Here is a 13,733-nt window from a genome sequence, read left to right on the forward strand (position 1 = left end):
TCTGTATACTTAAAATTTGCGGAGTCGATCTTCTGTGTTCTCATCACACACACACACACACACACACACAGAGGTGACTATGTGAGGTGATGGATGTGTTAATTAACTTGATTGTGGAAATCATTTCATAATGTATCCATATATCAAATCATCATGATGTGGTTCTTAAACACATACAATTTTATTTATCAATGATACCTCAGTGAAGCCCAAAAAAAAATAGTCGATAAACAGAAGTACCCGAGTATAGTTCACTAAGTACAGTAAATGGCTTCAATGAATTACCTGAGCTACTAGGTGCCCCGCGCGGTTTTTAGGGCCAGTCCTGTAACTTTTTAACCAAGGTTTTCCTAACGCCGGTGCTCTAATGGGAAAGGTCCGTTAGAGTCGCTGTAACCATAAGCTTGAGCAGAAAGGAATGAAAGCGTAAGTGATACTAATTATTATACAAAGTTCACCGAAGTTACGAACATAATTTGTTTTTCTTCTGTGCCGGTAAGATTCGCGGTGGTTCTCTCCGTCGCGCACTGGCCACGGCTGCCACGCTAAAGGTGTCAAGGGTGGACGGTACAAGAACAAATACATACTTTGGTCAAACTGTTGTTCTCGACAGAACTCCAATACTTGGGATTTTTGCAACATTCGTAGCAGCTCAAGTAGAAAAGAAAAAGTTCAAACCAGTCACCAGATCCAAAATTAGCATTTTATTCAGAACGCTGGGGTCAGAGATGTTATCATTTATATTCTGGTACACAATACAGAGGCAAAGCTGCTGTCAGAAGTCTCTCCAGTTTAAAAGCTTGGGTTTTTTTTTCATTTTTTTTTTAAAAACACACACTTAGTAGTGCCTCCAGTGTCAGGCCACCCCTTTCTTTTCTTTTCTTTCCTTTTTTTTTTTTTTTTGGTACAAATTATGTAAAACATTTGTGCTAAGAACTTTTCTCCCTCCCCAAACAAAAAAGAAAATAAAAAATAAAAAAAAATTAAAAAATTAAAAATTGAGTATTCTAACTACAGCTCAACAATTGAATCAAATGTCACTTTGTTTTGTAAATACTTTATCCATAACGAAAGATATAAACATGCAAAAAACCTGAATCCATAGTCCAAATAATACATACACATGTTCTGAAGTTTCTGCACTTCTCCATAGACTATGCCAATAAAACATTATGTACACATACCATTTTTACAGTGAAGTGGAAAAAATACAGTAAATAAAAAAAGTGTACATGGATTAAGACCAAAATGTATCTAACATTCTAGTTTATGAAAAAATTCAATTTTGCTACAAATTGGTGATATGAAAACTCCCTTTATTTGCAACCAGCTGTGTAAGTTTTAAGATTTTAGTGAAAAAAGAAAACTAAAGTCTAAAACTAGAAGTAATGTACATTTTCCAATCTCATGGTCTCATCCCCCAAGATAATAAAATCGCTCCATGAGTTTTTGTTTTTTTTGTTTGTTTAATTCTGTGTTTTAATAAAAGCAAATGCAATGTAACAAAAGCGTATTGAAGCATATCATGGTTTAACTTACTGCTCCCACCACAAAATATTTTGTCTTTTACTTATCGTTTCAGAAATCAGTACCATTAAAGCCTTAAACATAAAACTAATTCCAATCTGAAAAAGGTACAAAAAGGCACATAAAATCCCAGTGCTTCTGTACTGTAAAATTCAAGTGTAACTGAGCTCAGTGTTTTTCCAAACAGTATTGGATCACTGATATTCCCTCTGAGCCCAAATTGGTTTGCAGCTATGCCAAAGCCTCCAGCAAGCACTGTGCTAGTAGACTACAAAGTTAAAGCCTAGCTTCTGAATGCTTTTTGGGAATATCAGTTGAAATTGTTTGTCCTTGTCCAAAAACCAAGTTCACCCTGAAGTTCAGTCATCACCGCCACCATACATGTCAGCAAGTTTCTTGAAGCGTGGCCCCCAGTCATTCAGGTAGTCATAGTCCTGCTCGCCGCCACTACTTGAGGAATTAAGGGAGCTCAAGGACCCAGCGGTGGAGCCACTGCCTTCATAGTCAAAGACTAAGAGGGAGTCATAGGGCGGAGCTGTGGGATCATTGTCAGCAGCTTTAAGGCCCTAAATTTGGAAACACAAAGAAAGAATGCAGAGAGGGTTACAATTTGCAAACCACAAGCAGATCCTAGTGGTCCCATGGGATCAAACACTTGTTTATAAGTTTCCACCTGCAGACAACAACATTTTCAACCTACAGAAACTGGGGTTATCACCATGTTTGAAAGCTGGATGAAGTCTTTCCTCTGTGGGAAAGAACCCGAGGAAGTCTATCTAGCTCAGGGAGGCCAAGATGGACAATGAGGGGGAGTTGACTGAAGCATGTGCTTGACAGGTGGCAGAAATGAACAGCCAGCTGCTTGAGGCTGAGAAGGAAGGATCTCGAAGTCTGGCAAGGCATCTGTATAATAGTGCCCGGAGTGAGTAATCACTGCTGGAATAAGTTACATGAAATAATACAGAGGGCTATGAAATCATGCCACACGTGGAGGCTAATCCAGAGTCAGAGGCAAAGGATTCTGACAGCGAACAGGTTGAACAGGAATTATACATGCAAGGCAAAGGCAGGGATATACAAATGAGTGCCATATGGTCCTTGCCCTTCGACAAGCTTGTAATCTAGCATAACAGGCGTTACTGTAGTACAGTGTGAAATAAATGATAAATAAGTAATAAAACTACAAAGTCTAGGCAAAAATCATCCGAATGCTAAAAAAAAAAAAAAAAAAAATCCAGACTAACACTGAAAGCTAGGCATTCAAGGAAGACGTGGCATATTTGACCTAAATTTGGAAGGAAAAAGAAGGAAAATCACAGGAAAATGAAGGAAAAGGGAAAACTGGCCAGATGTGATCACAAAACAAGGAAAGTTACTTGCTGTAACATTTACGTTCTTAATAAAACATAAAATGTGACATTAACTGATAAACTATGATCAGGTATTATTCTTTAAGAATGGAGTTCTTTAGTTCCCATAGGCCCTACAAAAGTAATAATCTAACGTCTGTATGCAGTATAAATACTGGGAGGGGGGAATCTTGCAAATCTAAATTAAAGATTGTTAAAATTATTGTAAAAAAATAAGAGCTGATGAAATTATTATCTATAAATTTAACTCGTGCAAAAAGATGCTTTTTTAATATATAATTCATGTATCTGCAGCCAATTCATAATTATGCTCTACAAAATCTTTAAGGTTTACAACTAGGTCCTTTTGGTGTTCTAATTTTCCCCCACTTCCATTCTAGTACTCTGAGATATACCAGCATCTGCTTTTCACTCTGCTTTTTAAATGCTAGTGGGCTATGGTGGCCTCCCTTATTGTCCCGTGGACCAATCCTTCCAGTCCACATGTATTTGATGAGGATGTGTATGTGGAACTTTGTAATTGGTATGTGTTCATCTAGTTACTCTTCCAAGTTGATAGAGGAGGAAGAGAACAAAGGAGCATGAGAACTGAGGTACGACTCAGTATGTACAGTGGTTAGTGGTGAACAAATCAGGCCTCTCACCCCTTACATACTGGGTGACACCCCAGCTCTACGCAGTATTGGCTGTGGGATCTCAGCTAAGTTCTACAGGCTTTGTTTCCTCCTCTGCAGTTGTAATAACAATAATAAGATTATTATAAAGACTAAATAGAATAAAAGCACCCGTGGGCTCATCACAGCGTCTGCCCTGTTGGCATTCAATGAATATTAGTCCAAAACACAAAACAAAACCAAAAAAAAAAAAACCTTTTAAGTTTAGTGACAAATTTTTTGCTTTGGAACTTGAAAAAAAGAATAAATGTGAAGACGTAATATTTTAAGAAACAAAATGTGAGCTGCTTGACTTCCATCAAAAGCAAGAGCGAAAAGTACACACTACCAGTTTCCCATCCCGAAGTCTCTCTTACCAACCATCCTAACCATTTAATTAACCACCACTTTCCCTCATGTCTGGTTGGACTATGTATAGCCCAGAAAAGCCAGGGTAAAATAAAGCACGTCTTCAGCGAACTACTCCAATGTATAAAACATAAATAATTTTAGAAAGGATTTTATTTATCATATTTATAGAATAAGCTACCAGGCAATTTTGCTAAGGCCGAAAATCACAAACTATAATTTCTCAGAAGTCAACATTCCTTTCTGTGGTAGACCGTGTTACTGTCCTCAGTGATTCACTGTCCTTTCCTTGTAGGTGGGTCACATGCCCACACTACCCACAAGTGTCTCCCTGGACCAGACTTCATTTCCCAAACCCACTATCAGGCGTGGCTATGGGCTGACTTTGGCCAACACAACGTCAGCAGCAACGCGGAGAAGACTCTAAGACCCCTGTCTGATGTGTTTCCACCAGGTCATTCTTGCCCTTCTCCCAGGAGAATGGCCTGCCCCAGCTGGGAGTTTGTCTCCTGCCTGGATCCTGAAAGGCAGAAGACACAAGGACCCAGCCATTGCCGGCTGAACAGAGAATTTGGACAAGAAGTAAACCTTGGCTACCGTAAGCCATCAGCACTTGGGAGTGGTCAGTTACTGCGGCCTTAGCTGGTAAAAATTAAACAAAGCACCTTCATTCATTTTCTTTGTGTTTATTTACTCAATTCAAAATATAATTATTGACTAGGTATATTACTATGTATTCTGCTTAGCGGAGGGGACACAGCTATTAAGAAGCTAGATCCCGGGGCGCCTGGGTGGCACAGCGGTTAAGCGTCTGCCTTCAGCTCAGGGCGTGATCCCGGAGTTATGGGATCGAGCCCCACATCAGGCTCCTCCGCTGTGGGCCTGCTTCTTCCTCTCCCACTCCCCCTGCTTGTGTTCCCTCTCTCGCTGACTGTCTCTATCTCTGTTAAATAAATAAATAAAATCTTTAAAAAAAAAAAAAAAAAAAAAGAAGCTAGATCCCACACCTGTTCTGAGTTTAAATTCAAATGTTTGTATGTGCCCTTTTTCTCCTTTTCCCAGCAAAATCTAGCAACTGCAAACGTAAGCAACAGGTGATTCTCTTAGCTCAGCGTGGGTTACGTCGGGTCCACACGAGAACTGGACCCCACAAGATCTGAGGGGAAATCAAGAAAACAAAGGAAGTCCTGATAAGGAGACTTGGTTCCTGAAGACAAATACAGGTTTCCCGGGCTATCAGAAAGTAGAGCGTTCGCGAAGACGAAACCTTCCGAAAGCTGAAATGGCAGAACGCAAAGTAGCAATTACCATTCATTTATATAGGACATTTTTTTGAGCATTCCCAGACCCCAAAAATAATGCCTCTGAGGCTTTTCTGGTGCCTTAGAACACATGTTGCTAACAGATGCACAAGATAAATGGAGATGAAGCAGAGATGCTCAGAGCCACCGTTCGAAGCTGTGCAGCTGGATGGATGGTGAGGAGCGGAGGTAGTTCTGGGGAAGGAGCCCGGCGGGGCGCTCCCGCTGCCTGGGGTGCGTGCTGCCTCTCCAACAGCTCCCTGCAAAACAAATGCTCTGCACGATTTTTCACTTTTCACCTTGTTTCATAAAAGCAGAACCTGTCTTTGGATTTCCTTAGTGAAGCCTAGCGCTGATGTAGGTCTTCCACCGTGAAGGGGCGGAACGCGGAGGGGCGTTTGAAACGCAGGGGGTACCTGCGTTGTTTTCATAATGACCTGAAGTAAAACTGCTTTCTAATGCACAGAACAGAGACAGTGACCAAGGTCACCACGTTCAGGTCATCTGCTTTGATCACGATTCAAAATTTAAATAGAAATATATGCAGAGCCCTGCCCAGTCTTTATGGTGTCAGCACCAAACTGGAAACGTGAAAAGATTAAGACGGAAATTAGTTCTAAAGAGTCACTGGCATCAAATGTGTCTGGATTCAGGGGAGAGGAAGCAATGGCTTGTGTTTACTACGACTTAGGGACGAACATGGGAAGCTGTCTGGTCTTCACTGGAGTATAAAAGGACCTGAGCCCCTCCATCGCATGTCTAAGCCCCCTAATTCAACGCCTTAAAATAAGCATAACACTGCTGAAAGTCTAGTCCCCTACTCACTACGGAGATTCAAAAATATATGCATTTCTTCTAAATTTCTTTTAGCTCCTGCCCTGGTTTTTGGATCATCCTGGTCATTTTTGAATGTTTCCTCCTTCCCTCAATCCTTCCTCCCTTCCTTCCTTCCTTCCTTCCTTCCTTCCTTCCTTCCTTCCGGAGGTTAAGACCATGCAGGCCATTAGAGATCATTGTACTATGCCAGAACACTGCACACCGTCTCAGGTTTTAAATAATTACAAAAGAGCAAGAAAATCCCTGAACTTTTCAAGAACTCTTAGGCAAGCCATCTTTCTAGGCTGAAAGTTAAGTAACCTAAGTCCACTTGGAATAGCACTGATTTTTATCTGAGAATAAAATACCTCATCTTGTGGATGAGGTATCATATAAATTACATAAATTCTGGGTACTATTTTGGTAATTCTAAAAAGATCCTAGTCAAGTTCTGAGAGACTGAAAATGACAGGCACGCAAGCAAGAGTGAATATGCAGGAGAAATCCGGTGGGCCACGTACCCATCTGGTCCTCCCTTATGGGGTTCCTTTATTCTTAGGTGTGGACACCATTCCACACGAAGTGTAATGTACTGTTGTCAACTCTACCGACTAACTGCGTGTGTTTCTCTTCTCCACCTGGTGTGACTAAATCTAGAAGAGTAGGTGCCTGTTTCACCTTTCCTGGAGGGGCAGATCTTGAACTCTGGGTAAATCTGAACTATTTTCTATACTTTGAGGTGTCTCTGTAAAATGAAAAAGCCTGTGGCTCTGGCTGAATTCTTGCTGAGCTTGTATTTATAGACTTCTGATCCTATGCTTTATGGATGGAGATCTGCTTTTACAGGAGCTATAAAAACCCACATTCTTCAGTGAGGGAACACAGGAGGGATAGGAGAGGAAAGAGCCCTATTGATTCCCCTACATTCTGTCTTCTGTTAGCTCAGTGCCACCTGCCTTAGTTCGGGCCCTCTTTATATCCTGCCTGGACCACAGCAAAAGCCTCTCTACCTGGTCTGCTGGTCGCCAGAACTATTCCTGCTTCTTTCCTACAAACTACTAGTGGTTTCTCTCTCAGACGTTATTTGAAGTCACTCCCCAAGTACAACGCTGACTGCTCTCCATCATGTATTGTGGTGTTTCCCAAATAAGGGAGGGGTTCCGCTGGGGGTGGGTAAGATGATTTTTCATTGGTGCATGAGCACTTTAAAACAATTACCTCTATTAAAAAATGAAATTAAAAACTGATTAAAAGTTTCAGTGAATAATAGAAGAGGTGTGTGGACTGAAAAAAACTAGAAGGCGTTGCTCAAACGTTTGGGTAACCTACAGGATAAAATTAAAACTCTTTAGCAGAGCATTCCGTGAACCTGGAGTGTCGATGCATCTTTTCCGTCTCAGCTATTCTCAACTCCAGCAACCACAACTAAATTATTCACCAAAATCCCCCCAAATCTAAAAATGTCATGTTTTTGTGTACCCTATGTTATTTGTACATTCATTTCCTGCTAGCTGAAATGTGATTTCCTATGTTTGAAACTTCCCCACTCAATTTCTCATTTGATTAATATCCATCCATCCACCCATCATTGAAAGCCCATTAAAAATGTCAGTTCCACGGCACGGATTTTTCCCCCAATGATGACTGGGAGTCATTCCCAGGGTCCCCTTTACTTTTATTGTCATGTTTTGGTTACACTAGATTGTGACACCCTTTTCTGCTAAGGATGTTGATAGTCTTTTCATACCCCACAGACCACCACAGGGCCTGACATCCAGCAGGCATCCTAGAAGGTAGCTTGCTACTGCTGTCCTGGGCTTGGGTTCTCACTTCATCACCTTGTTCATATTTATAGACGCTCCTTTCAGAAGAAGCTAGGATTCAGGTTTAAAACACATGTGGACATAAAAGTATACCAGGTTTATACTACAGTGGAATTCTGTGACTGAACGTCAACATTACTATGTCCCTTTCTGAGAATTTCACTTTACTTAAAGCAAATTTTTTGGAAGGACAGGAATTTGTTTTATTTACAATTAGAGAACAGTAACTTGTACTAATAACGAACATGACACTGGTAATAATTAAGAGATTTTACTATGTGGTGGGCACTATCCCAAGCACTTTATGTGGTTTATCTCATTCAGTCCTTATAGAAATCTTAGAAGAGGATTTTATTATCATCATCATTTTATATATACATATGAAAGCTGGAAATCCAAGAGGCTAAAACCAAGGACCTTGACTTTGTACAGGGTAACAGAGCTGTTCAGTGAGGCAGCTGGATTTGAACTCAAACAAATGCTCAACTTCTGTAAGAAGTGGACAGAGATATTTTAAAGAGGACAAGTGAATTTAATAAGGGAAAAAAGACAAAAGTTTTAAGCTTTAGTAGTTTCGTGCAAGTTATTTTAGAAGGACTTTCTGTAAGTTTTTAAATATCAGTCAAAAGTTTGGTCTTTTAACAGAAATATGTCCTTGGTTTTTGTATTTCTGAGATAAAGAAATATATAGGATTAGAAAAGTTATTGGAGGTATGCTAATACCTACTGTCGGGCTGAGATTAAATGAATTTGTTTCAACTTTTCACCCTCTGAAGGTCATATTTAAAAACCTCAAAAGAGAATGAAAGTCGGTGGTTGAAATAAAAAAAAAGTGTGATTTGTTTCCCTCTACCTATCAGACTAGAAATATGTTATATTTTTGATATTCAAGGCAATATTCATTGATTATTTAAATAAGCAAACTAGAAAATGTTCTCATGAGCTTACTTATTCCTTACATTATAAAAACACCCCAATTATAATCGCACCATACTCTTCTTCCTTCGGAATATTCGGTACTGTGCTAAATCGAAGAAGACCTGGGGATAAAGAAATCTGTTTGCATTTTCCATGTATTTATAAAATATGCTTGAATTCTTTCTAGGTGCCCTCAACTGTTTTAAAACTTTACATGAATGTATTTTTATCTGTCCAGTTATAGAAAGATATTGAGTAAGTCTTCATGGGTGTCTTAGATGGAAGAATCTACGAGGTCTATTTGAATGTTACCTGACTTAGGCCTTTTGACAGTTTCAACTCCCTGAATTTTCCCACAGACCTGACCATCTCATCGCTAGACCCTCATTTTACTTTCTTCTGTGACACCTTCACCTCTGTAGACTTTCTTCCTATGTCCAAATGAAGGGCATTTCTGGTGTGGAATATTTGGTCTTCCAACTCGTCCACATTTCTCCATCGTACAATCCCATTCGTAGTCATGATTCTGTAGTCATTTGGAGAAACATTTCCAAATGTGTTCCTCTGGTGCATTCATGTACTCACCAAACCAATGTGCCCCACACTGTCGCCACCTCTTCCCCTGGAGGCAGAAGGGGACCCTGAGACAGGAGTTATGAAGGAAGGTAAGTCCTGGGTAAGATGGGATGGCACTGGATGGTGAGTGGCCTAAACTCTGCGCACCTGACCCTCCTTGGGTGGGTAAAGACTTACTGAAGGAACTAACATCTAGAAAAAGAGGGAAGGGCATTCTACGCAGGGAGGACAGCATGGGAACAGGTACCAATGTGGAATTACGAGCTGAGCCTGGGAGACACAAGTAGAGTCCCTGTCCCTGGCCTGTAAGATGCAGGTTTGGCCCGGCTGGGCACGGGGGGGGGTGGCGCTGAGATGAAACCGTAAAGCCAAGGAAGGATTACACCCGCAAAGGAAGGAGTCGGATCCCGGAGTGTTTGCCTGGTACAAAGACCGCTCTTGCAGCAAAGTAGGGAGTATGCACATAGGGAATCCAGGTCTAATTTATTTTCTTTCTACATATTACTAGTACAAATATGTACACACAGGAGACGTTCAATAGTTATTTACTGAATGAACGATCCTAAACCAAGCTCAAGATCATTTCAAAATGAGCCGTTTTTAGCCAATGCAGACAATCTTCAAATTATGAACTGACTGCATTCTAGAAGTTAATTTGCAAGTCAGTCGCCTGGCACCAAGTTTTTCATAGAAGTACTGAAACATGTTCGTTATGGTCTCCAGCTACTTTTTAGGCTGTGTACTTTTTAGGCTGAGTACTGTTCTAGGAAAAGGAAATTGCAAATGGAAATTGTGACTGTAACTCTCTCTACTGTGGTATTTGAGGGGCTGGGTAACGGAGTCTTACTAACTAGACACGCTTCTCTACCTACTGAAGAAAATCCCTGTAAAAAAGATGAATGAACACACATGTAGATACAAACATAAAACATACACTAAAACACAACTTAGAACAACCAATACCCTCATTTTCTGAATTTTGTCAGCTCCAGTGGAGTAAAGGCCCCAGACTTGGGCCCCAATGAATCCCAATGAAATGCAAATCGGGTGGTGTTCATCGCTTTCCGTCCTACACCCGCCACAGCGCTTGGATTCCTTCAAACAACAAAATCTAAGAGCTAGGCAACACTCTGGCTGCTGAGGTTGCTCAAAGATGAACAAGAAATAGCCCCATCCTGGCGAGCAGGCACATGTTCATGCAGGAGAGAGAAATATCTCTCTTCCCAGAGAGATCAAAGAGGCCCTCACAGAGAAAGGGGTGTCTGAGGTGAAGCTGAAGGCTAAGCGGGTGTTTCACTGATGGTTAAGAAGGTAAAGGGCTTTGCAGAAGTTACATTATGGTCAAACTTGGGATGCTTTGGAGGAACTACAAATAATTCAATGCGGCTGCAGCCCTGGAAGGAAATGTCATGGGGAAGAGGGCAGGAGTCAGATTGGGACAACAGTCATACACATGACGCCTAGCGCTGGACCTCTGTCACTGAGAAAAGAACAATGTTATGGATGGAATGGAATCCCACAGAATACTGACACTCCGGGGACAGGCAGGGACATTCTGTTAAGTTCTTATTGAACGACACTGAGGCAAAAATCCTGTTTTAAGAAAGTCCAGTTTCTGGGGCGCCTGGGTGGCACAGCGGTTAGGCGTCTGCCTTCAGCTCAGGGCGTGATCCCGGCGTTGTGGGATCAAGCCTCACATCAGGCTCCTCTGCTATGAGCCTGCTTCTTCCTCTCCCACTCCCCCTGCCTGTGTTCCCTCTCTCGCTGGCTGTCTCTATCTCTGTCAAGTAAATAAATAAAAAATCTTTAAAAAAAAAAAAAAAAGAAAGTCCAGTTTCTGCACCTCCATTCAAAAGATTCACTATATCTCGAAATCCAGAACCACAGGGCTAATGAAACAATTTCTCATGACAACAAATGCTAATTTAGAAGTAAAATCGGCAGGCACTCGTAAGTATTCAAAAAAGATCTAGTCATAAATTCCTGCAAATCCCCTCACCAGGTCTCTATACAAATAACTGGAAAAGTCAGGCATATTTTTGTCGATAAAGGAGTTATTGGCACTCTGTTGTTTTGCCTTCCATCTGCTTTCAAATCATGACTAAAACAAATTAACCTATTACCTGTTTAACAGAAGTGAACGCATATGTTTGGAAAGCAGTGTGCATTTCAGGAATAGACAGTAATGAAGAGTTGTAAAGAGAGATAAATACTCTAAGCTTGTTTCAAAACTTTTTTTTTTTTTTTTTTACAAATGATAACCGCATCTAAAAACCTAAAGTAGACTGATTTTGTATATATAATATATGACTACAGGGAAGCCCGGGAAATAAGAGAAGTATTCCACCTTGTAATGCACCGAGACCTATTCTGATCTTAGAGATACTGAGTGGCAGGACACGGCCAGAGAACACGAGTTCTGTCATATAGTCGCAATTGACATCAATATGCATTGCTCTCTTACACTTAACGCTAAAAATTCAAAAGGAGAATTGCAGTAAAAGTATAGACATGATCAAAAGAAGCAGCACAAATGATTTTACTTCAAAACTTAAGTATTAAACGTAGCAGAACTCATGGTCAGTAATGAAATAAAAGAATGCCATCATAATTTTGACAGTGGAAATCATATCTGTTATATTCAACAGAGAATTAGCTGCCTCTTACAGAAGCTCTTAAAACTCCTCAACTAGACAAGTATTTAAATCACTTACATAATATTTAATTTAGCTCTTCTTCCTACTAATCTCATTTCATGGAACTCTAGTCATTGGGTAGGCACTGAATTCTCAACATTTGTGGGATTCAAAGGGTAGTGTGAGGAAAATGAAAATGAACTATTATTACATTCATCAGTGCTAATAAATGAAATTAGAATACACTATAATATTGTTAGTCTATTTATTACTTGTAATCTAGGGAAAAAAGCCTTTCGGAGATAGTGTGACTAATACTGGTAATGTATATGAATGTCATTTACAAATACAGAATGTTAATTGATAGATCTGTTTTTTGGCCCATCAAACCAATTATATCTGTTCTCTGCTATTGAAGCCACATTTGCTTTAACACGAAGATAAGCTCGAGAAAAATCAAGTGTGTTTTAATGACGTACATAGCTGTATTCCAAGCAATCTGTGGTCTATGTACAGCTAACAATTAGCATAAAATAAACACCCTTATAAAGAAAGTGAGCCTGTCTCTGCACCTCATTAATGAAGTCCCCGATGTCCCCAGGGTGCGGGGCTGCAGATCGGACCGGGTACTGGGGCTCGGCGTGGATGGGTCTCTCATCCAGTCGTCGGATTCCTACAGGCTTGATGGCATCAGGTTCCACGGTATCAGGCTGCTGGAGCTGGCTCAAGTCATAATCCTGCAAAAGACAAAATCAAAAACCCATGGTAGATGGGCATAAAGATGGAAAATTACAACCTTTGTTTTTAAACACATACCCAGAATGCATAGAAATGAGTGAAATTTAACATAATGGAAAAGTTGCCACCATGAGTTTTTCATGTTATGATTAAATATTTCTTTCACACAGCTCTTTCTTCTGTGCTTTTCATTTCTACAGTCTGTGCTCCATCTGCTTTCCTATGTTTCTCATCAGTTTCCAATGGAAAACAGCAGTGAGATGAGGCCCCACTATGAAATGACTAAAAACTGCCTAGAAGATAGAGCAGTACCATAGCAGCAAAGGTACTAACTTCATGTGGGGTTCGAGACCCACTACCCTAACTTAGAGCACTTTAGCCTATTAGGTATTTCAAGTTGAAAGAATTAAAAAAAAAAACAAAAAAACAAAAAAAAAAAACCTAAAAGGGTAGGGAGGTCACTCTAACTCCCCTCACCTTTGCCCTTTTTTCTTGAAACAGGTCATAAAACTCCCACATGAAAGGTCCCCTCCCTGTACCGGGAGGAGGAAAGACATTCTTATCAGCAGAGACAGAGACTTTGGGACCAAGGAAACTGTACCAACAAACCTTGTTAGACTAACCTTTGTTTCCCTAGTTACTTCTTCACCATTTACTAGCCCTTGCCCAAACCTTGATCTTGTCAATTCTCAGAAATGTATTGTTTCTTTGTCTAAAAGGTATAAAAGCTTCCCACTCTGGACACTTTGGGGCTTCATTCTCTTGTGAGGCTTCCATGGACATGCGGAAGTTTAATGTGTATGCTTTTCTCCTGTTCATCCCTCTTTGCTAGTTTAATTTTCATACTCAGCCAGGCTCCCTGAGAGGGTCCAGAAGACTTTTTCCTTTCCTACAATGTCTTTAACATTAAAATTTATTTAAAAAATGATGCTGATGTGTTTTCCTTAAATAAAGGCATTAGTTCACCAAGGTTTCAAAGCCATTCTCCACTCCTCCCTCCCTTCAG

At 40.4% G+C, this 13,733-nt stretch overlaps 1 protein-coding gene across 1 annotated transcript in view; it reads right to left on the reverse strand.

Moving 5' to 3' along the window:
• Positions 1-681: 681 nt before the first annotated feature.
• CDH2 (cadherin 2) overlaps positions 682-13,733 on the reverse strand; it is a 213,912-nt gene continuing 200,860 nt past the window's right edge. Inside the window, exons 15-16 of the mRNA XM_034642678.1 lie at positions 12,562-12,726; positions 682-2,093 (exon numbers count right to left, since the gene is read on the reverse strand). Coding sequence (XP_034498569.1) covers positions 1,887-2,093; positions 12,562-12,726 — 372 coding nt within the window. The 3' untranslated portion in view covers positions 682-1,886. The remainder of the gene's footprint in view (positions 2,094-12,561; positions 12,727-13,733) is intronic.

Source organism: Ailuropoda melanoleuca, chromosome 14 (genome assembly GCF_002007445.2).
Source record: "Ailuropoda melanoleuca isolate Jingjing chromosome 14, ASM200744v2, whole genome shotgun sequence".
Classification (NCBI taxonomy): Eukaryota; Metazoa; Chordata; class Mammalia; order Carnivora; family Ursidae; genus Ailuropoda; species Ailuropoda melanoleuca.